We start from the raw sequence: 25,269 nt of genomic DNA, 5'->3' as shown, positions 1-25,269 counted from the left end.
GTTTTAGTTTTGCCCATTGAGTATGATGTTGGCTGTGGTTTTATCATATATAATTTTTATTATGTTGAGGTATGATCCTTGTATTCCCACCTTGTTGAGAGTTTTTATGAGGAAAGGGTGTTGGATTTTATCAAATGCTTTTTCTGTATCAATTGATATGACTATATGATTTTTACCTCTCAATTTGTTTATGTGATGTATCATGTTTACTGATTTGCGGATATTGTACCATCCTTGCATTCCTGGTATAAATCCTACTTGGTCGTGGTGTATGATCTTTGTGATGCTCTGCTGGAGCCGATTTGCTAGAATTTTGTTGAGGATTTTGGCATCTACGTTCATGAGGGAAATTGGCCTTTAATTTTCTTTCATTGTGTTGTCTTTATCAGGTTTTGGTATTAGGGTGATGCTGGCTTCATAGAAGGAGTTTGGAAGTGTTCCTTTCTCTGGAATTTATTGGAATAGTCTGAGAAGGATAGGTTTTAGTTCTTCCTTGAATGTTTGGTAAAACTCTCCTGTGAAGCCATCTGGCCCTGGGCTTTTGTTTGCTTGAAGCTTTTTGATGACTGTTTCAATTTCTTCCAAGATCACTGGTCTATTGAGATTTTTAGATTCTTCCTGATTGAGTTTTGGAAAGTTATATTTTTCTAGGAATATGTCCATTTCCTCCAGGTTGTCCAGTTTGTTGGAATAGATTTGTTCGTAGTATTTTGTAACAACCCTTTGTATTTCGGCGGGGTCTGTTGTTATTTTCACCTCTTTCATTTCTGATTTTGTTTATTTGGGACATCTCTCTTTGTTTCTTGGTTAGCCTGGCTAGAGGTTCATCAATCTTGTTTATCCTTTCAAAGAACTAGCTCTTGGTTTTGTTGATCTTTTGTATTGTTTCTTTGGTCTCTATGTCATTTATCTCCGCTCTGATTTTTATTTCCTTTCTTCTGCTTACACTGGGCTTTTCTTGTTGCTCTTTTTCTAACTCTTTGAGTTGCAGAGTTAGATAATTTGTTACCATTTTTTCTTGGTTTTTTTTTTTTTTTTTTTTTTTTTTTTTTTTTTTTTTTTTGCAGTAGGCTTGTAGAGATATGAACTTCCCTCAAAACTGCTTTTGCTGTGTCCCATAAATTTTGGATTGTTGTGTTTTCTTTGTCATTTGTTGCCAGGATGTTTTTAATTTCTTCCTTGATTTCTCTGGCAACCCAGTCATTGTTTAATATCTTGCTGTTTAGTCTCCATGTATTTGATTTCTTTGGATTATTTTTATTGTAGTTGATTTCCAGTTTTATGCCACTACGATCTGAGAAGATGCTTGATATGATTTCTATCTTCTTGAATTTGAATAGTCTTTGCGTATGACCCAATATCTAGTCTATCTTTGAAAATGACCCATGTGCACTTGAGAAGAATGTATATTTTGTGGCTTTGGGGTGAAATGTTCTGAAGATGTCGATTAATTCCATCTGATCTAGTGCGTCATTTAGGATTGATGTTTCTTTGCTGATTTTTGTTTAGATGATTTGTCCAAAGGTGATAGTGGGGTATTAAAATCTCCTATTATTATTGTATTGCTATTAAACTCTCCCTTAATGTCCTCTAGCAGTTTTTTTTTTTTTAATGTATTTGGATGTTCCTATATTGGGTGCACATATGTTTACCTGGGTTATTTCTTCTTGTTGGATTGTTCCCTTTAATATTATGAAGTGGCCTTCATTATCTCTTGCTGTGTCCTTCACTTTGAAATCTAATTTGTCAGAAGAAAGTATTGCTACAGCAGCTTTTTTTTTTTTTTTTCATTTCCATTCACCTGGAAAACCTTTTCCATCCCTTCACCCTCATTCTGTGTGCATCTTTTTTTCTGAAATGGGTTTCTTGTAGACAGCAGATATATGGGTCTTGTTTTCTTATCCAATCCATTACCCTGTTTTTTGATTGGGGCATTTAATCCATCTACATTTAAAATTATTATTAATAGGTTCTTATTTGTCGCCATTTTTTTCTATACCCCTGTGTTCCTTCTTTGCTTCCTATTTCTTTATTTTTACATCAGATCCTTTAGCATTTCTTGCATTGCTGGTTTGGTGGTGATAAATTCTCTTAGTTTGTTTTTGCTTGTGAAGCTCCTGATTTCGCCTTCAATTTTCATTGGTAGCCTTGCTGGGTACAGTATTCTTGGATTCAGACCCTTCCTTTGCATGACTTTGTATATTTCATTCCATTCCCTTCTGACCTGATGAGTTTCTGTTGAGAAATCAGTTGCTAGTCTGGTGGGTTCCTTTATATGTAACTTTCTGTCTCTCTCTGACTGCCTTTAAGATTCTTACTTTGTCATTGGTGTTTGCCAATTTAATTATAATTTGCTTTGGTGTCAGTATTTTGGGATTCATTTTGCTTGGGACTCTGCAAGCTTCTTGGATTCGTGTGGGTTTTTTCTTCTCTATCTCAGGAAAGTTTTATTATTATTTATGTCATTATTTCTTCAAACATTTTTTCTATGCCTTCATCAGTTTCCTTTCCTTCTGGAATCCCTATTATTCTGATATTGTTTTGTTTTGTATTGTCCCAAAGTTCCCTTTAGGCTCTCCTCCTGCTTTTTATTTATTTATTTTTTTCCAGAAGCTGCTCTAATTGGGTATTTTTTTTCCATCTTGTCTTCTAGCTCACTAATGCGGTCCTCTGGTTCTTCTAGTCTACTCTTGATGCTTTCTATTGAGTTCTTTACAGTAGCAATCTCATTTTTCATTTCTTCTTGGTTCTTACTCATATTGTCAAATTTTTCTTCCATTCTTTTTAGCCATCTTATGTTCATTACTCTGAATTCTTGCTCTGGTAGGTTGCTTGCCTCTAACTCATTTACTTCTTTTTCTGGTGATGCCTGCTTTTCTTTCATATGTGGGCTGTTTCTTTGTCTCCCCATGATCTCTCTTTTCAGGATGTCTGGTTATGTAATTCTCTCTCTCCTTTTTATTGTGCGGTGGAGCACTCCTTTGAGTCCAAGTGTTTGCGCCACCTGGGACCGGTGTTCTGAGGCTCACAGCTGCTCGGTGGTCACTGCAGCTGTGAATATTCAGGCCTCTGACAAGATCCACTTTTCCTTCCATTTTTCCTCCTTTTGAAAATAGTATCACATGAAATGTTGAAGGGTATTCTTTAAGAAGAGGAAGAATATAAAAAAGGAAGAGGAGGGGGAGAAAAGAAGAAGGAGGGAGAGGAGGAGGAGAAGGAAGAGGAGAAAAATAAAAAATATGAACAATTTTATGGCAATAAATACATTTCAACAATTGGATCTAAAAATAAACAAGGAATCTAATGAACAAAATAAACTGATGAATAAAACAGAGGCATGAAAACAGGCTGATGAGTCTCAGAAGGAAAAGGGGAAGGGGGGTGAGAAGAGATTAACCAAAGATCTTATATGCATATATACATTACCTATGGACACAGACAATAGGGTGTTGAAGGCCTGGGGCAGGGCAGGAACAGTTGAAGGAAGACATTGGTGGGGGGGAAGGGAAACATCTGTAATACTCTCAACAATAAAGATTTTTTTTTAGAAAAAAAAAAACAGCTACTGCTATAGTGGAGCTCATCTAATGGTGTCTGGTTAGGGAAAATAGAATCTGTACTTGAAAATGGGCAGGTATGTCTCTTTGAAAGGTTCTTTGGGGTAGAAGAGACCTACCTATAATTTTAAATACTGATCTTTATAAATATAGCATAGAATCGAGCATGTATATACAATGTAAAGAATTACTATTCTTTCATAGTCCTAGGATTGTTGTTGAAATGTATGTCACACTTGCAGGATCCTAATCTCAGTTTCTCTGCCCTTCCTATCATTTTTCATCAATTCTAATTGCCATTGATGTTAAATACACACTTTTATGGGTCATCTAAACATACAATGAGATTACTTAGTTAAACTTTCATAATACCTTTACTCCTGATGAAAGAAGTTGTAGCACAAATAATTGAACATTAACTTTGTTTGCCTTTTTGCTCATGAATTGTCCCCAGGGGACTTGTGTTGTGATTATTTTTTTCTCCAGGATTATGTAGTAAGTTATCTGTAAGTTCTCAGTTTCACATGATAGCCAGTAGCTCACATTTTTAAAAGCTTTTGGAGGTTGGAAGTGGAATCAGGAGACTTGGATCAGAGTTTATTTTTTCCTGGCTAAAGATAATCAAATTAAAAGGTCAAACCTTCAAAAAACATTTTGGATAAATAAATCAGGGTCAAAGGAGGGTGGGGAAGGCAAAAAAGATAATGGGGAATATATATAAAGAAAGGAAATAACCTAATAGTGAGAATTATAAGAGTAAATTTAGAGTCTAAATACTGGTTATTGCTGATTTGTAGGGAATCTTTATTTTTGTATATTAATTTTTGAACTTCTTCACTGAATTGTATTTTTTCTAATCATTTTCAGTCAGTTCTCTTGGGTTTTCTTAGTATGAAATTACTTTGCTATCTTAAACTAGATGTTCCCAATGTGCTCTTCTCCTCTTAGACTAGAGTTCAGAAATTCTTAAGATGAACCAACAAAATATTTTATGTTGTAGTTCCTTCTTATCTTTTCAGACTCATACCACTCCCTTGTGCTACAGGCATGTTGATTGCCTTTCAGCTTCTTGACTATGCTGTTTTTTCTTGACTCAGAGCTTTTGTATGTACTGCTGATTCTGCTTAGAAGATTCATTGCTCCCTTCTTGTAGCTAAACTCTAATCATCCCTTATGCTCCAGTTTGAAAGCCTTCCATAATTCCCAGACTAATGGGAGATCCTTCTCCTCTATACCCATCCTGGAACCTTTCCCTTTACTTTTGTTTCCATGGTACTTACCCACTTAAGATGAAGTTTATGAAGGAAGCGCTTGAGGAATGAAGGTTCTCTATGGCAGTGGGATAAGTGACAAGATTACTACTCATCATCATTGTGGGACCACTTATATATCGGTAGATGACACCCAGTATTGGTATAGGGGTTAGTTGGCAGAGTTGGTTTATGGCATTTCTATCAGCAATGTTTCACATCCTAGGAACAGAACTAGTAAAAAAAGACAGCTGGATTATTTTTGCCTGTATTTTTCTATCAGTGGTGATCTTGTCCCCCAAGGCACATGGCAATGTCTGGAGACATTTTTGATTGTCACAACTGCAGAGGTGGGGTATTCTATGGGCATTTAGTAGATAGATGCCAGAGATGTTGCTAAACATCCTACATAGGACAAACCCACACAGTCAGCCCCAATGTCAGTAGTGCCCAGGTTGAGAATTCCTGATTCAATCAATGAATTGAGATTAAAAGGAAATTGTTTGTATTTGGATGTAGGGGATCAGAATACAAAACTCTTTCCCCTTGAGAAGATGATATATATCATGAGATCTCATGCTAGATTGCTGCTGCTCTACATGAGGCCTCACACAACTGAGTTTCAACTTTTAAACCACGAAGGGTTTAATGACATATTCTCAGAGTATCTATTACCTAATGTTATGTGCAAGACCACAGAGACCATAGAGAGTATGGAAACATTAATGCATCAAGTAAAAGTGAATGCAGAATGTGTGTGTGGGGGCATTAGAATTGCAATGCAAATTAATATATTCGTTTATTTACAAATGAAGTCATATGAGTAACACTTAAATAATTCTCTCTTCTTTGCATTTTAGATATAGGCCGAATGTATACTTTTGGAGATGGTCGATATGGGAAATTAGGACTTGGAATGGAGAATTTTACCAATCAGTTTGTTCCTACTTTGTGCCCTAATTTTTTGAGATTTAAAGTTTATTTGGTAAGGATATTGCAATTCCTTGTTTATATTTTCATATTTCTTTATTTGAATCTTTCAGTATTTTATAGAAAATACATACGTTAATGAAAGAATATCATGGCTATATCTAATATATATATATACATATATATATATATATGTTTCCTAAAAGCCAAATGTCAGACATCATGTCACTCTGAAACTTTGTCCCTTTCCTAATTTTCCTCCTTTAACACCTTCCGTTTTGCCTTAATCTTGACTCTTCTATTTTAATTTCATATGTTTCTTTAAAACCAGGATTGTGCCATGCCTGACAGCTTTATGACTGCTATATTACCCAGCAGAGTACCTTACAATAGTCATCTATAAATATTTGTTGAATTAGATATTACTAAGACTTTTAAATTCTCCATAAAGAAAACTCTGATAATTAATGAAGTTTTGAAAGTATGTTTTGTTGACCAAATGTTGTTTGGTTAAGAAGGTACTGTTTCAGAGTTATCCCCAGCAGTCATTTTTTATATGTTGTTTCTAATACTTTTGCCAATTAAGAACTACAGACTTGAAAATTCTGTTTCTTTGGTGATGATTATATCACTTGAAATTTGTTCTCCAAAAACTCAGTACCTCATATTATGGAACATTTCTGTTCTTTGATTTAACCCGTTTAATGAACCCCTGCTCTAAATAAGATACTGACTGAGTATAAGGAATAAAAAACATATAGTGATAAAGAAAATAATTAAATCCTTATTTACTGAGCTTATAGTCTTATAGGGAAGGTCATTTTTTAAAATGCTATGTACAATGTATAAATTTTAACTTTGAAAATAAAGGAAAGGTTTGGAATATGCTATTCTTATGCCACCATGTACACTATAAAGTTGATAAAAAAAATCTTTATGTTAAAAATACTACACATGGTTTTTTAAACACTTTATTGAAAATTATTTATTTCTAAAAATACTTTATTGATTTTATTTTTCATTGTTCCATCATTTTAAATGCTTGCATTTTGCTCTAAGGACTTTAAAAAATATTCATGCAAAGAAAAAGGCTTGGTCCTGGCCAGTGTTGTTAAGTGGTTAGTGCACCTGCCTGAGCACCTAAGGGCCTTGGGTACAATTCCCATTAAAGAGCGTGTACATTCAATCCCCAGCCCTAGTCCAAGCATGTGCAGGAGGAATTTGACCAACGAATTTGTCTCTTTCACATCAGTGTTTATCTATCTATCATCATCTATCTCTATCTCCCCCCCCTCTTCCTCCGTGCCTTCTTCTCTGCCTCCCTTCCACTCTCTAAAAATCAGTGGGAAAAAAATATCCTCAGGTGAGGATTAACAACAATAACAAAAGGCTCAGAGACATGATTAGCCCATGAGACTGATTTATTCTTTTTCCAAGTTGAATTTTTCTGAATAATTTTTACAAGTAATTAACCTGTTGCTCTCAGATTAAAATAACATTTTCTAACTTGTAAGAATTATAACATTACATTTACTTTTTTCTCTGTACTATCAAATATAGTTTTTTCTCTATACTATATCAAATTGAAAGTGTGTAAAATAGTGTGTTAAATTTGTTCTAATTTTCAATTATAGTGTTTAAAGAATATGCATTTGATGGCTTGAACAACTCAGGGGTTAGGGGTACTGACCCTACAAATTTGAAAATCCAGTCAAAGGCACATGTCTGGGTTGTGGGCTCAATCCCCAGTATGCAGGAGGCAGCCAATTCATGATTGTTTCTAATCATTGATGTTTCTCTCTCTCCCTTTTCCTTCCTCTCTGAAGTCAACAATATATATATATATATATATATATATATATATATATATATATATATATATATATATATATATATATATTTTAATCTATGTATAACTTTTGACTTTCCAAAAACTTAACTACAATCATCCCTTTATATCTGCAGGAGATTGGTTCCAGAACTTGCCACAGATAACCAAAATCCACAAAAGCTTGAGTCCTTTATATAAAACTAGAGGCCTGGTGCATGAATTCTAGTTTTATCTCCAGCAGTCATTTTGTATCTGTTGTTTCTAATACTTTTGCCAATTAAGAACTTATTCTAATTGCATGGGTGGTGTCCCTCAGCCTGGCCAGCAATCAAGGCCTATCAGGGGGCCAGCCAACCAGGAGGAAGGACCCCAGAAGTTGGCCAGACAGCCCTCCACCCCTTCCCATTGGGACCTGGGGGGAGAGACCACGGGAGGTTGGCCCACAGAGGGGAGGGGCTGGGGGAGATTGGCTGTGGGAGCACACTGACCACCAGGAGGCAGCTTTTGCATTGAGCATCTGCCCCCTGGTGGTCAGTTCTAGTCATAGTGACTGGTTGTTCCGGTCACTTGATCGTAATACTCACTTAGGCTTTTATATACCTATATAGATGGCTAGAACAATGCATACAGTCGACCCTCTGCATCTGTGGATTCCCAGCTGTGGATCATAAATACTGTTTTCAATTCACAGTTGATTGAATCCACAGATGGTGAAACCCAGGGATATGGAAAGCCAACTGTCTATTTATTTCAAAAAATGAACATATAAGTGGACCTGTGTTCAAAGATCAATTGTATATTACAATTTTTTTTTTGTGTGTGTGTGTGTGTGTGAGAGAGAGAGAGAGAGAGAGAGAGTATGTGTATGTCCAGAGAGAGAGTCATTCAGCATAGAAAATCTACCACTAAGTAAATGTTTTGTAGCTAAAAACTGTTAAAAACCTACTTGTGTTTAAAGCCAGTGTCAATTAAGTTATCTGTCAATTTATGCTGCAGGTTGCCTGTGGTGGATGTCACATGGTAGTGTTTGCTACTCCACAACCTGTTATAGAAAAAATTGCACTTAGGGAAATTTGTGATTCTCGCAGACCTGCAGCAGCTTCTCGGTCCATCAGCGACCTGACCTCAGGAAACATACTGCATAGAAGTTTATCAGCACGTGTGCGTCGAAGAGAGAGGGTACGATTGTGGCCTAATCTATATAATAGTATTGTCTATTACTACAAATAAAACTGGAAGAAAAAGATCCATTTTCTTTTAAAATCTATGAAGGGACTTGCCAGAAACATTTACTAAATAAAATTATTAGAATTGAGGGCTTATAAGCTTTTAAAGGGAACTCATTTAAACTGTTAAACATACAAATTAGAAAATTCAAATTGCTAATATCACACTGGATTAAATGCTGAGAGTTGTTTTCTCAACTGCATGTGAATTGACTTTTACTTTGCTTTTATCTTTTAGTTATATATACCTCATGAGCAGTGGAAAGTTATATGTTATAAACAATGAAATATGGAAAACAAAGAATATGTTAAGGTCTTCAGTTTGAGAAAGGGGATATTTTTTCAGTTAAATTTAGAGAGTCTTTTTCTGGGCTTTAAAATTATTTCTATGATACTAAAAAAATTTTAATATATTTTTATTGATTTCATAGAGAGGTAGAGAGAGATAGAAACATCAATGGTGAGTGAGAATCATTGATGGCTGCCTCCTGCATGCTCCCTACTTGGGATCGAATCCAAAACCCTCGCTAGCATGTACCTTGACTGGGAATCGAACAATGAATTCCTGGTTCATAGGTCTATGCTCAATCACTGACCCACACTGACCAGGCGAGACATTCCTTTTTTTAAAAATTGGTTTAAGTTGCAAAATTAATTTCTTTTGAGGTAAAAGGTTTAGTTTGACTTTTTATTATGAAAAGTATATATGGAAAGATTGAGATATATCCCATAAACATTTTGTAGTTGTTATTTATGTATTATGAGTAATTTTTTGTTTCTCAAGAAAGCAGAGAAAACAAAACAAACGTATCTTTCCCCATCGTGTGAAAAATAGGCTTGCAAATTGGCAATTTAGAGCAACTTTGATACAGAGACAACAAAACAAAACATTTTTGAGCCTTTTGGGATTATATCAAATGAATGGTGTGGGATGTTGGCCAATTTTGAATTCTCTCAATTGTTTTTAGCAACCATGGGGTATTTGATTTCTGTTTTAAATGTATAAAACATCTAAGTTTATTTAACCTTTTTTTTAAGGAGAAATCCCCAGATTCTCTTCAAATGACTCAAATACTACCTCCAATTAAAGGGACTCTTGGGTCACCTGTTTGTTTCTCCCCAAGTTTAGTTCCTTTCTGCATATCTACAAATAATCTGTCAGGAAAAATGACTGAAAAGGAGGACTCCATGAAGCCCATGGAACCAGGTAATATTTGATACTCTGTCTGCTCTGAGAAAAAAAACTGTAGCTTTTGTTCCTGTTGTTTTCATATTACCTTAAAATGTTTTCTTCAATTAAATTTTTTTTCTTCCTAAAGACTGACATCACTCATTTGAACTCAAATCCTAGAATGCTCTTACAAATAGCAAGCAGTGTTTGGCATGCATAGTACTTTAGCTTACATTGTCTCCTTTAAACCCTGAATCAAGTCTTTGAAATAGATAGGAGTTATATTCTTTACTTTTATAGATGAAAAGAGAAAGGCTTGAAGAGATTGACTTGTCCAAGATCAGTTTATAAATGAAGTGAATGGGTTTGAATGCAGGTCTTCTGGACCTGTGTGAAGTTCTGCATTTAGGTAGTATAGCATAGTGGTTAAGAACCTGGTATATGAAGTTAAATTGATTTGTGGCCTGATAACAGCTCTGATATTTATTAACTATGTGACTGATTTATAAGTCTCAATTTTCCTATCTTTGAGTTTAATAATACCTATTTTAGAGAGTTATTGTGACAGTTAAGTAAGGCATATAAAATACTTAGCATTTAGCCTAGCACCTCTATAAACCCGTTAGTAAATATATTCATGGTTATTATTAATACCTCCACCTCACTACCTGTTAAATATAGCTTTTATGTTTTAAATTGTAATCCCAGCTCTTTAGCTGTTACATACATCTTCTAAATAATTTTGTCTATAGATATTTGTGTATCTTACAAGTATATATATGTTACTTCAGGGCATGTGCTTGGATGATAGAGGCAGGACAAGAAGCGAAGACCAGGAGATCAGAGTAATTAGTAGGATTCTAATGAAGAAGATAATCTGGGCATTTGGGATTAAGGACTATGGCAGAGATAATTTTTAGTATTTTAGGGATCAGGGAGCTAGACAAAAAATTAAGGTAATAAAAGATCAGAAATTCAGGTAAGAATTGTGGGCCATGATAATGAGATACTATCTACAACTAGGACCTTGATAATGATCTGGTTTCCTTCATTTCACCCAGAATTTTTGGATGTTTTCTTTTGAAACTAAAAAAAATCAGTGGCACTCTTCAGTCCTGTACATAGGAAAAGTAGATTCTGACAGCAGTATGTACAAGGAAAAGAGAAGTTTATGGTTTTGAGAAATTGTTTTCCATTTCAAGATTTGAATGTGAAAGTATAGAGAATTTGTAACTAGATCAAAAGAAAAAAATTCCTTATCTTTTTGTGACTGTTTGCTAAAGCTGTCTTAGTGAAAAGTATTTTGAATGTTGTGTCCAACATATTATGTGACTTTTTCTTAGTTTATTTGCAGACTTCAGTGTTTATCATAGAGGAAAGGTGATCTTGGAAGACCTTGTTGAGAAGATGACAATTAAGCTAAAACATAGAGGATAAGAAAGAAAGTCACAGAAAGAAAGAGAGTATATGTATTCCAGGCAAAGAAAATAGCATACATAAATATTTGGAGGCCGTTTTAAGAAAAGGAAAGACAACCATTGGGGCTAGAGATTGAGGTTAAAAAGCAGGACAAGATGATTTTGGAAACAGACACAGTGACAAATTATTTGTGGTTTTATAGGCCATGACAAGCCAATTTTACTTGACTGGGTTTTTTTTATTTGTTTTGAGGGTATCCAAAGGAAAAAAGTTTATTAAATGCCTCCCCTGTGTCCATGTTGTTAAATTTTCTTTATTGTTGAAAGTATTATAGATATCCTTCCCTTTTATCCCCATTGACCCGCATCCACCCCACTCCTGCCCACCTCCTCAAGCCTTCACCACACTATTGTCTGTCCCTGGGCTATGCCTATATATATAAAAGGCTAAGTGACTGTCCGACCGGTAGCTATGACACACAATGACCAACAGGGGGCAGGTGCTTCAACTGGTAGCTATGGGACACACTGACCACCAGGGGGCAGATGCTCAGTGCAGGAGCTGCTGAGCTGTGGTGACTTGGCAGTGGTGGTTCTCGGGTGACACACCCCAGAACCAGAGAGAAGAGAGCCTGATTCTCAGGTGGGTCACCTGAGAACCTCCATTCTTCAATCCAGGACCCCTTGGGGGATGTCAGAGAGCTGGTTTTGGCTCGATCCCCACAGGCCAGGCCAAGGGCCCCACTCATTCTGCAGATGCCCTTCAAGCCCTGGTGCCATCCTAGGTGTGGGTGGTTGGGGAAGGGCCACGGGAGGTTGGCTCCTGGGTGTGTCCAGCCCATCTCACCCAGTCCTGCTCCGCTGGCCACTTTCTAATTAATTTCCTTTCCATGTGCACCAGGGGCACTAGCAGTCCTATATAATAAAAGCCTAATATGTTAAGTGTCTAACCATTCAACCAGTTGCTATGTTGTGCACTGACCACCAGGGGGCAGACACTCCGACCAGTAGGTTAGCTTGCTGCCGTGATCTGGCCAATTGAGACTGGGTGAGACAGGCCAGACACTCCCTAGAACCCTCCCACAGCTCCTCCCTGGCTGACCAAACTCTGACAATCCCTCCCTGGCCAGCTGGCTGCAATCGGTCCTGAACAGGACTGGACAAGACAGGCCAGATACACCCTAGAGCCCTCTCAAGGTCCCTCCCTGGCCCCGGTCATGTACCAATGGGGTTCCTCGGCCTAGCCTGCATCCTCTCGCAATCCAGAACCCCTCACGGAATGCCAGTTTCAGCCCAATCCCCACAAGCCAGGCTGAAGGACCCCACCAGTGCATGAATCCATGCACTGGGCTTCTAGTTTAAAAATGAACATTAACTTGCACATGAACAATACATATAAAAACTCTCTGGTCCCAATCACACACATATGTTTCAATCTGTCATTGTCAATCATGAATTTGGTTGACACTTCTATTATAAAGGGCAAATAGCCACATTAAAATATTTCTTTTAATTAATTTCCTTTCAATGTGCATGAATCCATGCACCAGGTCACTAGTATGCATATAAGTTCTTGGGTTAATCTCTTCTTGTCCTTCCTCCCCCACCTTCCCTCTAAGATTCATCAGTCTGTTCCATGTTTCAATGCCTGTGAATCTAGTTAGTTCATAATTTATTTTGTTCACTAGATTTCACATATAAATGAGATCATTTAGCATTTCTCTTTCTCTGCCTGGCTTATTTCACTTAACATATTAATATCCATGACCTTCCATGGTGTCTCAAAGGGTAAGAGATCCTTCTTTTTTACAGCTGCATACCGTTCCTTGGTATAAATGTACCACAGCTTTTTTATCCACTTATCTACTGATGGGCACTTGGGCTGTTTCCAGATGTTAGCTATTATAAATTGTGCTGCTATGACCATGGGGGTATGTCTATTCTTTCTGATTGGTGTTTTGGGATTCTTAGGATATATTCCCAGAATTGGGATCACTGGGTCAAATGGCAGTTACATTTTTAATTTTTGAAATTGTTTTCTATAGTGAGTGTACCAGTCTGTATCCCCACCAATAGTGTACTAGGATGTTTCTCCACATCCTCACCTGCACTTGTTTGTTGATTTATTGATGGTAGCCATTTTTTAAGTTCAATTTAAAGTCATTAGAGGATTTTAAACAGTAGAGTCAGGTGCTCCAACCTAACTTGCCTCTGTGTGTGTTGTAGGGAGGCACAGACTAGAACTAAGAATATATAGGAGCTTTTTGTAAGAGATAATGATGTGTGGACCAAGGTGTTTGCAGTGGAAATGAAGAGAAGGGGCAGATTGGGAGTACATTTTTGATGTACACCAACTGAACTTGCTAAACTTGTTATGGATTACATATAGATGTGAAGGAAAGGGAAGAATCAAGGATGATTCCTAGACAACCCTGAACTTGGTTGACAAATTTGAGGGGGCAGGGAGATAAAATTGAGCTTGAGATACCTCTGAGACATCCCAGCAGAAATGTCAAGCAGGCAGTTGAAAAAGCCTAAAATTCATAAGAAAGGTCTGGACTAGAGATATAAATTTGGAAACCATCAACATAGAGATGGTATTTACAACCCATGAATGCTGGTAAAAATCACTTATTAGAGAGTAGAAGAGGAAGAGAAGAGAGCCCAGAATTTAGTCCTGAGGATATCTAATATTTAGAAGGATTGAGGAGGAACACCTTCCTCAACCTGCTCAGCCAGTTGGGTAGGAGAAGGGAAATTAGGGTAGAGTAGGGTCGTGAATTCAAAGTATTGTGCAAGGGCCAAGAAAAAAGAGCTCAAGGGAATAGCCCATGAATTTAACATCATGAAGATTAGATGATCTCATTGATTTAACATCAAGAGATTAAACTAGGGGAAGATCAGAGCAAAATCTAAAGTGTTAAGAATTGAGGTGTGAAAGGGAAATGAAGAAGTATAGATAGGGGGTGTGGATAAATTCTTTTGCATATTTTGGTCATGATGAGGAGCAGAGAAATCAACTGGCAGCTAGAGGGAAATGTGAAGTCATACTGACCACCAGGGGGCAGATGCTCAATGCAGGAGCAGAAACCATAGGCATGGAAACATGGAACAGACTGATGAATCTCAGAGGGAAGGGTGGGAAGATCTTATATGCACACTAGAGAGAGGCCCAATGCATAGGGTCCCTTGGCCTGCCTGTGGGAATTGGGCCAAAACTGGATCTCCAACATCCCCGGGAGAGTCCTGGATTGCAAGAGGTTGCAGGCCAGGCCGAGGGACCGCACTGGTGCATGAATCTTGCACTAGGCCTCTAGTATTGAGTATAAACTAATTGAAAAACTAAAAAGTATAGCATCCAAAAAAAGAATTAATAGTTGATATCTTGTGCATATATCCACACATGGAACCAACATAATTGATTAATCATTGGAAATTAATGAATTTATGAGGGGGATATCAGTGTGGACTAGCGTTTTTAGTGAAGACTTCATTAAGTGGTAAATGGGGGTATAACAACTAATAAAGATGTAAGGCAAATAGAGCTTATAACTTTTAATTATCTTTATGATATAACTAGTGGCCCAGTGCACAAATTTGTGCATGGGTGGGGTCCCTTGGCCTGGCTGGTGATTGAGGCTGATCAGGGCCTGTCTCGCCTAGACCCAATCAGGCCAATCAGGGGCCTGGAGGTTGGCTGGCCAGGGGGAGGGACCTCAGGAGTTTGGCCGGCCATGGAAGGTTGGCTATGGGAGTGCACTGACCACCAGTAGGCAACTCCTGTATTGAGCATCTGCCCCCTGGTTCTCAGTGCACATCATAGCTACTGGTCAACCAGTTGATCAGTTGACTGGTCATAAAGGTTGCTTAGATTTTTATATATATAGATAACCTTGCAGTTTTCCATGAAAGTTTCTAGGTGCTTGTACTAGTTATCTGTTGCTACATAACAAATGACTCTGAAACTTACAGAGTTAAAACAGCACTCATTTATTATCCCACAGTTTCTGAGGATTAGGAATTTAGGAACAGTCTAGCTGAGTAGCTCTGGCTCAGGGCATTTCATGCATTGTAGACAGGCTGTCAGTCATCTGAAAACTGTATTGGGCCTGGCAAATCCTTTTCCGTGCTCACTCATATGGCCATAGTTAGGGGGCTTCACTTCCTTAGCACATGGGCTTCTCCCTAGGGATGTTCACAACATGGCTTCTCCCAGAACAAGTGATCCAAGAAAGAAAAAAGATGTGAGACCAAGACACAACATCACAATTATGTCAGCTTTATTTTACAGGCCATAAAGATAAATCTTATAAAATATGTAAAGATACTACACTGAGTTATGCATACCAGGAGGATGTGGCTCATTGGGTCCCTGTTTGCAGACTCACTTCCACAGTGCTTAATACCTAGGTAGTATTGATCCCAAAGGAACGGTGTTTTCTTGTTCATATGGATGCAGTATTTATTATCTCATCAGTGTCAAAACCTTCAATTTTTCAAAAAGAAATTTTGAAACCATTTATCACTGGAATGAATACTGTTCAGTTCCCTTAATACGTGGTTAAAAGACCTTCCATAAAATTATATCTGCACTTTATATTACAGAATAATTTCTGTTTAGTATCCAGCTGTCTTTCACTTTTCCTTTGAAGTCTTTTTTTTCTCTTTTATCTTTTAATCATTCAGATTATTTTCAAGATAAAATGACCAAAGTGAAGGATATAGACAGCTCATCAGTGGATTCAAAAAGCCTTGGAGAAACTACTGATGTATTAAATATGGTAATGGTTTTCTTATTTATGTATTTAGATATAAGTTTGAATTTCTGTTCATCAGGTATTTGTATGTATGTATATATTTTCTATACTATTCTGTTACATGCAAAGAATGCTTTTTGGTTTGGTTTCCTTTTGTTATTTTTAAATCAGGTTTATTGAGGTATAGGTTACATGCAATAAAATTCATTTCAATCCTCACATTATAAGTATGCAATTGTGAGTTTACTATATTACTATCTGAACTGTATTGTATAATGTATATTAGAATGTATAAGTATATAATTATATATAGTCTTCATTGTTTTTAGAACATTTATTTTTTATTTATTTCAGACACATATGATGAGCCTAAATTCCAATGAAAAGTCTTTAAAATTATCACCAATTCAAAAACAAAAGGTATAATACACAGTTATTTTTATTATGGTGGGTAAGAACAGTTTAAATTTTTTTTCTCTTTGAAAGGTTTCTGAAAAGAACACAAGAAAGGTAAGCATTCACTTACTTTAGAATTGAAAAGAGAGGAATATAATGTAGATCACCCTAATTTGGGCTTGTTCTGTTGGTGTGTATTTTCTGTGGTGCAACAAGAATGACAGAATTCCAATGCTGAAGTTTGCTCTGTACAGTCACTTAAGTCAGAATAGCCATAATTTCTTGTCAGAAAGGCAAAAGATTATTGCTGTAGTTCTTAAGCATTGGAAGAGCCTACTGTTTATCAGCATGGCTCTGTGACTTTACTTGAGTATTGCTTTGCTATTGCTTTAGATGAGTAACTGTGCTGACCTTACAGAATTATATTGACATCTTTTGTATGGTTTTAGTGAAAATATTTAATTGCTTTCCAATGTTTGGAATGGGCTTTAATTTATCAAGGAATTGGTAGCATAAAAACAAGATTAAATATTTGAAAATTAGTCAGAAACTGTGCATCATTGATAAAAAAAACAGACCTTTCATGAATAACAAGTGAATAGCAAAAGGAAGGAATAGTCTGGTTATCACAGCTGTGGAGAGATAAAGGCCTCCCCTGAAATCTCTTGCTTTTCCTAGTTTTATGGACCAGTGGGGTTAAAGTATGAGGAGTTTGGGAATTATAAGAATAAAATAGAGAAATATAAATTGAAGGAAAAAGGCTATAGAAAATATTTCATTTATATTTTTAGTGCCATTTACACATTGTTAGGCTAAAACTCGTTAAAAATAACTGAAATGCAAGAGCATCTTGCTAAACTATAAACATTTAGTGTTAATCTTCATTAGGTTTATCTTTATTTTACCGACAGAGATAAGGTCAAGAATAGATTTTTTTTTTTCCTATATGGGAGAGTTGTTCTAACACAGTGGTGGAAGCTCAGTGAATGTTGACTGATTCTGACCTCCGAGCTTTTCTGTGTTTTTCCTTCCTCTTATCTTAGACTTTGGGCTCTACCTCTTTTGTGTTGTTATTTTACTCTGGGGAATTTAGGAATCATTTCTGGCACATGGGCCTCTGTCTCTCTCAGGGCCCATGAAAGAATGATGACTTTCTAAAGAATAGCACCTAGAACAGATAAAGATTTCCTTTCTAATTGATATTATATTTTATACTTCACATGCTCTTTTTTTTCTTTATTGATTAAGGTTCATGTACTTTTTTTAATTAGAAGCCCTACCAGGCTTACTTTGGTAAATAAAAAGAAATTTATTATAGTATTTCTATATATTAATTTTTAACTTGTGCTTTTTAAATAATTTCTTTAGCAAAAGAAAAGTATGACCTCTTTCTGGGTCTAACAAACATCACAATTTATAAAACTTGATTTAGTGAGGTTTTACTACCAGAGATTCAAATTAATGAAATATTCAACCTATTAGCTTACAAATTTAGGTTAACAGTTTTAATTTTGCCTTATTTCATCCAGCAGGAAATTAATTTCAGTTTTTTTTTTAAAACACCTTTTTTCTTATTGGTTTCAAAGAGGGAGAAAAGGAAAGAGATAGAAACATCAATGATAAGAGAGAATCATTGATTGACTGCCTCCTGCACGCCCTAAACTAAGGATGGAGTTTGTAGCCTGGGCATGTGCCAGACCAGGAATTGAACCATGACCTCCTCGTTCACAGGTCAATGCTCAACTACTGAGCCATGTTAGCCAGGCTTCAATTCTTAATGTATTATTCAAATATCAATGTTTAATTTTATAGTTTTAATTAAAATCTTATATTTTAACCTTAAGTATTTTTCTTGCTGTGGTTTTTTAGGTATGCAAATTATTATAATTAAAGAATACAATAAGAGGGTCAAAATTTTGAAAACAAGATTTTGTTTTGAAAAGAAAAATATATTTATTGTTATTTAGTATATATTGAAAGATTTCAATTTTCAGTTTTTATCCCAGCTATGTTTTTCTATTTTCTTTTCCCCCCAATTTTTAGAAATTTCACATTTTCATTTATTTTCTCTAATTTTGTGATATTTATGGAATTGAAAGACCAATCAAAATTTGATAATTAAAACAATAAGAAAGGTAGAAAAAAACTGAACTGCACTGCATGCAAGAGAAGTATACATTTTATACAATATTTTGCAAAATCAGTCTGAAAATGTATTATATTTAAGAATTTATTAAGATTTAGAAAAGGGTCAGAGAATAAATATTGATGGTACTGCAAGTAATGGCAAAATTAAAGCAAGCAGTAAGAATTTGAAAGTTAAATATAGAAAAATGTTTCTAAATCAAAATTAGATGTACCATAGACTTAGAGAACAGCATAAGTTATCCCCAAAGAAAATAAAATCTGAGCAAAATGTTTGGTAAAACTGGACATTTTTGTTCTCTTAGTGAAATGGATAATGCAAAATTTTGGCAGTTTTTGTAGTAAATAAGTTACCTTTGTTAATTAATAGTAGTATGACAATTACTTCAAAAAATTTACAGAAACAAGAATCAGTTGAGAAATTGAAGCAGCAAACAGCTCATACTGAAAATGATGATAGTGATGAATATGAAAGTGAAGAGATGTCTCAAAAAATGAAAGAAGGAAAAGCATATAAACAAATTTTGGCTAAAGGAACATTCATGGTACCAACAACTGAGAAGCTGGAAGCATGTTCAGATAAGGATGTAGGTCATGACTCAGGACAACCTGAGTCTCAGGCTGATACCAATGAGAAGGGCTTGCAAGAAGAGACACTTATACTTAAAAATAAACATAGCATTTACCCACTTGATGATAAGGAAATAGAAAATAAAAGTGATGAAGAAGGCAGTCAGAAAGATTCAGAAGAAGGAGAAATGGTCTCTGAGAAGGAAACTAAGCTGGCAGAAATGGCAGGTCTGAAGGATATAAGAAAAAGTGAAGAGAATATAAATGATATTAACAGATTCTTTGATGAATTACCAAATGAAGTCATGAATATTGATGAGGATATTGAAGAAAATAATTTTGTTAAAGAAAGGAACAAGCAAGATGGGATCTTTGACAATGAAAGAGAATCTATAGAGGAGCCATGTAGTTACTTGGAAGGTGAATGTGAAAGTCAGCACAGTGCAACTGATGACTTTGAGCTTCCTGAGTCAGTAGAATGCAGTAGTGGAGAAAAAGATGATGATGAAATGGAAACTGACCAAAATTTATGGTATAGCAGAAAATGTATTGAACAAGAGGAAGATACTGAACTCAAAGTACCCGAATTCATGGCAAAATATGATTTTAAGTCTGACCACTTGCCAGAAATTCCAGAGGAAGAGGAAGGAGCAGAGGATTTAGAAGGAAGTGGAATACAGGAGCAAGAGGTAGAGGGAAATGTGGAGATGCCTGGAGGAAAGGAGGAGGAGGATGAGGGAGCAGAGATCCTATCAGATGACCTTACAGACAGCGCAGAGGTGAGTGAAGGCAATGGAAAGTCAGGGGGAAAAGCAAATGTGTGTAAAGGTGGATGTGAGGGAATCTGTAAGCAGAGTAATTCAAAAGTGGAACAGGGGCAAAGTGAAGAGGGAGAAGAGGAAAAAAACAAAGGAAGAGGAGAAATGGAAAGCCAGGGTAAGGGAAAAAACAATTTAGAAGAGAAGAAAAAACAGGAGCAAAGAGAGAGGAAACAAGGCCATCAAAAGGAAACAAACAAAGGGATGGAGATTGGGGAAGGGGAGGAACAAGGAAAGGGGGAAGGAGAGGAGGATAAGGAAGGGGGACAAGTGGGACAAGGGGAAGAAGACAGAGAAGAGGGAGAAGGGAAAGAAGAGGAGGAAGGGGGGAAAGAGGAGGATGTAGAGATGAAAGGAGAAGGGGAAGAGGAGGAGGGAGGGGGGGAAGGAAAAGGAGAGAGTGAAGGGGCAAAAGGAAAGGGGAAAAGAGAAAGGGAGGAAGGAGAGGGAGAAGGGGAGAAAGGAGAGAGGGAAGAGAAAGGCGAAGGAGATGGAGGAGGGGAGAAAGGAGAGAGGGAAGGGGAAGAAAGAGGGGAAGGGGGGGAAAGAGAGGAGGGAGGGGAGGATAAAGAGGAGAAAGGAGAGGAAGGAGAGGGGAAAGGAGTGGAAGGAGAGTGGGAAGGGAAGGAAGGAGAGGGGAGAGGGGAGGATGGAGAAGGTGAAGAGGAGGAAGGAGAGGGGGAAGGGGAGGAAGGAGAAGGGGAAGAAGAGGAAGGAGAGTCAGAAGGGGAGGAAGGAGAGGGGGGAAGAGAGGATGGAGAAGGGGAAAGAGAGGAAGGAGAGTGGGAAGGAGAGGATGGAGAAGAGGGAGAAGGTGAAGAGGAGGAAGAAGAGGGGGGAGGGGAGGAAGGAGAAGGGGAAGGAGAGTGTAAAGGAGAGGAAGGAGAGGGGGGAGGGGAAGATGGAGAGGAGGGAGGAGAGAAAGGAAAAGGTGAAGAGGAGGGAGGGGAGGAAGGAGAAGGGGAAAGAGATGGGGAAGGAGAAGGAGAGTGGGAAGGGGAGGAAGGAGAGAGGGAAGGGAAAGAAGGAGAAGGGGGAGGGGAGGAAGGAGAGGGGCAAGGAGAGGAAGGAGAGTGGAAAGGGGAGGAAGGAGAGGGGGAAGGGGAAGAAGGAGAATGGGAAGGGGAGGATGGAGAGATGGAAGGAGGTGAAGAGGAGGAAGAAGAGAGGGGAGAGGAGGAAGAGGAAGGAGAGGGGGGAGGGGAAGATGGAGAGTGGAAAGGGGAGGAAGGAGAGGGGGAAGGGGAAGAAGGAGAGTGGGAAGGGAAGGATGGAGAGGAGGAAGGAGAAGGTGAAGAGGAGGAAGAAGAGGGTGGAGTGGAGGAAGAGGAAGGAGAGGGGGAAGGAGAGGAAGGAGAAGGGGGAGGGGAAGATGGAGAGGGCGGGGGAGAAAAAAGAGAAGGTGAAGAGCAGGGAGGGGAGGGAGGGGAAGAAGAAGGTGATGGGGAAGGAGAGGAACAAGAGTGGGAAGGGGAGGAAGGAGAGGGGGAAGGGAAAGAAGGAGAGGGGGAAGGGGAGGAAGGAGAGGGGGAAGGGGAAGAAGAAGAGGGGGAAGGGGAAGGAGAGGGGGAAAGGGAAGAAGGAGAGGGAGAAGGGGAAGAAGGAGGGGGGGTAGAAGGGAAGGAGGAAGGCCAGGAAAGGAAAAGGAAAGAGGGGAAAGTGGAGAAAAGGGAAGTGGAAGAAAACTGGAGGAGAAAAGGGAAGGAGGGAAAAGAGGACATTGAGAAAGAGGAGGGAAAATACCAGGAGACAGGCAATGAAGGGATTGAAAGGCTGGGAAAACAGGGTGAAGGAAAACAGTCCAGAAAAGTGAGCAAACTCAAAGGATCTGTGAAATATGAGAGACATAAAACATATCAAAAAAAGTGTATTACTAACACAAAGGGAAAGGGGAAAGAACATGAAGTACAGAGGTACAGAATGCCAGTGCATTCAAAGCAAGTTTTAGAAAATGGTTCTAAAATTTTTCTGAAACCACCAGGTTCCAAAAAATTCTGGAATAATGTATTGCCACATTATTTGGAACTGAAATAACTAAATTTGACCTGATTATTCCTAGACAAAATATTTGATTGTTTTACATGTAATAGTTATTCAATACATTTTATTAAATTGATTTTATGTCATGGTTACATTACTTGTGGTACAGTAACAACTGATAAAGACAACACAAGGCACTGGTAAATTTTGGCTTCTCTTAAACTATTATATTGGTAAATGTTTTACCCAAATTATTACTCTATAATCAGAAAACATCAAAAGATCAAAGCTAATATAATTAACATTACATATTCCTCATTAAAGGTAGTTTTAGAAAATAGGAGTACACTATAAAAATATTTTGTTTGTATATACAAAAATAGCAGATCATTGGGGCTGTAAATTCATCTGATTTCTTAAATATTTAGCACACTTATTTTCAGTCTGATTATAATTGACCTACCACATAGAATAATTTTATAAAAATGGATGGTATTCAAAAGCCAACATGAAGAATTCACATTTTAAAGAAATACTAGTAGTGTTGTCTCTTCTACCTTTTATGTGTCCTTTTTGCAACAATCTACCAAGTGACAGTTGGATTCAGAGCTCAGATCTTAATAACGTAGTCTCTTTTAGTTACTGTCTAGACAAGTGGCAGTATATATCATGAAATGGAGATTAACTTAAACCTATGATTAGGAAGTATGCAAAACTTTAAGTATTTCTTGGCCAGGCAAAGCTATTCATTAGGCCACAGTCTTCTCATCTGTAAAATAGAGTGGGTTAGATAATTTTATAACCATACTTCTAACCCTTAAATTATTTTATTCTTAGGCTGATTTACTCTATCATATTCATTGTTTGCATAAGACAGTTTTAAGGAAGAATTGCATTTTAAAATTTATCTAGTTTTCTATAAATTCTTATTCTTATATCTTAAAAAGTTATGACAGGTTTAATATTTCTTATCTTCTGTAATTCTGTATTTCTAAACTATAATTTCCATGCTTTAACTGTACTGTGAGAAACTTCATTCTCAGTAAGTATTTTTATGTACTTTCAATGTATTCTTCATTGACTATTCTATAATTCTGTTTGTTGCTTGTCAAATGTTTCAAGTAAAATAAAAATTAAATGTAAAAAGTCACTAATTATTTGTGAAAAGATAAACTAATCTTAGATATTGAATTTTAGAGAGGCTAGATTTCTACTAGTGTAATTTCAATCTTCCCTTAACATTTTCAATATAATGCAGCTTTCATAGCTCCCTTTTCAACTGATTTCCTTTTCCAATCCCTTCTATATCTTGGACATGAGAATTTCTTTTACATTCTTTTATCAAGAAGGATTTTGGAGTAGACTTCCTGTAAATTTTGTGTAGTTGAGTTCTTTGCACATTTGATTCTCCTTGAATGAGAAAGATTGTGAAGAGAAAGACCAGAATATGAAGTGAAGAAATTATAAGCTGTGTCTACCCTAGTATTTGAACTGATCAAAATAACAATTTTTTAATTATCACTTCTTACCCATTTCTTCACATTTCCCAGTCCAAAATCTTTTTGTGCTTCTTTAGAATCATTGATTTGTGTGGCATAGTATTCTTGTCAAAATACTGGCCTGGTTATTTATTTTCAGACCTGAATTAATACTTGGTTAAAGAAATTGGAATAACTAGTTCCTTCATTATGCTCTCCATCTGCTGGCCAGTCAAGCTTTTAACTATAGTTATCAGTGATCATTTCTGAGGCAAGTGTGAGTAGTGTGTATAAAATCCATCTAGTTACAGTTTAAAATAATGACTGTAGAAGAAAACTAATATAAGGTAAGCTATAAAGGCATATGACCAAAGGATCTACTGCTGCTGAACATCAGCACTTGAGGTGAGTGCAATTGAAATGTCTGTTATTATTTCACTTAGAGATAAACTTGCTGTGCACATATAAAAAATAAAATGCTACCATAGAGGAAGGTGCTATAATCCCTTCATTCTTTCCATTATGAAAATTAAATGTGATATTATATGCCCAGTACCTGACACATAACTTAGCATTTGTTACATATTATTCATTCAACAAATATTTATATACCAAGCACCAAAAATAGAACAGTAGCTTCCCCAAATCAGGTGTATTTCAAGAAGTGAGAGCTACTTACAGTAAACCTTCTGTGGAATGTTAGGTAAGTATAGATTTCTTAAAAGAATACCAGATAAAAGGTGTTCCTTGACTCTGCCTTAACTGCTATTTTAACAATGTCCTTTTGTATACCTTTGCTCCCATGTTCTTAGCCAGGACTGCCTGAAGATAAAAATGGGATCTTAAAAACCCATCTATGGCTTTCCCACATTAAATACCTTAATAAGAAGTAAATGCTTTTGTATCTTGGTTATAAAGAGAGTAAGGTGTGGCTCCCGATCTCAAGAAACTCTTGGTTGTATCTACAAGCTGACCAGAAAATTTACAAGTACAATAGAGTGCTTTAGGAGTGGCACTTCAGCTGCCATAGAGAAAGTGTAGGAAAGGGCTTTCAAGGAGCAGTGATGAAATGGAAACTGAGTCATGAAAAGTGACTGTGGGGCAATGGCCCAAGGGGACAATTTTCATGAAAAGTAAAGCCTAACCAGGAAAAAGAGGAGTGTGGCAAACAGGGCTTTCCAGGCTGATGGGAGCCATGAGAGTGTTTTGTTATCAGTGGCACCTAGAGTATCCTTTGGTTGTAGATAGAGAGGTGAAGGGCCTTATGTGTTTGTAAACGTTAAACAAGAGCAAGATGTGAACCTTTGGGCTTTTGTAACATCATTCTGCAGCAATACAGAGGGTGGATTGAAAGGGAGGAGGACCAGAGGTGTGGGTGTCAGGAGGCTGTTAACAGTAGACTAGGTAGAGACTGAAGTGCAGCTGGACTAGGGCAGTGGGGATGGAGAGTTTGGGGCATATATTGTGAGAAATGTAGAGATAGAATTGGAGGGCTTGGAAAAGTGATGTAGTTTTGAGGGTGGGAAAAGGCCAAACTTTTCTTGTTTCTGGCCTGGAGAACTGGGTGGAAAGGTTTGGGGTTTGTTGATTCAGGAGATGTTCTGCAGATCTGGGTCTGGAGCTCCAGAGAGATTGCTGAGTATCACCAGCACATACTATATATGTAGTTAAAATGGTGGAGTTGAATGAGAGGCAGCATTCATAATGTGAAAAGAACTGAAGACAAAATTCAGGGAAACTTC

At 37.1% G+C, this 25,269-nt stretch overlaps 1 protein-coding gene across 5 annotated transcripts in view; it reads left to right on the top strand.

Annotated features, from left to right (window-relative positions):
- The window catches only part of RPGR (retinitis pigmentosa GTPase regulator), a 61,258-nt gene that overhangs the window by 22,733 nt on the left and 13,256 nt on the right, over positions 1-25,269 (top strand). For 3 of the 5 annotated variants that reach the window (XM_036439484.2, XM_036439483.2, XM_045582261.1), the window contains exons 9-14: positions 5,668-5,792; positions 8,565-8,747; positions 9,833-10,001; positions 16,070-16,164; positions 16,495-16,560; positions 19,083-20,030. In XM_036439484.2, the coding sequence (XP_036295377.1) occupies positions 5,668-5,792; positions 8,565-8,747; positions 9,833-10,001; positions 16,070-16,164; positions 16,495-16,560; positions 19,083-20,030 (1,586 nt within the window). The remainder of the gene's footprint in view (positions 1-5,667; positions 5,793-8,564; positions 8,748-9,832; positions 10,002-16,069; positions 16,165-16,494; positions 16,561-19,082; positions 20,031-25,269) is intronic. The other 2 variants (XM_036439486.2, XM_036439485.2) reach the window with 1 other exon arrangement.

Source organism: Pipistrellus kuhlii, unplaced genomic scaffold (genome assembly GCF_014108245.1).
Source record: "Pipistrellus kuhlii isolate mPipKuh1 unplaced genomic scaffold, mPipKuh1.p scaffold_m20_p_158, whole genome shotgun sequence".
In the NCBI taxonomy this organism is placed as follows: Eukaryota; Metazoa; Chordata; class Mammalia; order Chiroptera; family Vespertilionidae; genus Pipistrellus; species Pipistrellus kuhlii.
The sequence above is the reverse complement of the archived record's forward strand: the minus strand, read 5'-3'. Positions and strand labels throughout refer to the sequence as shown.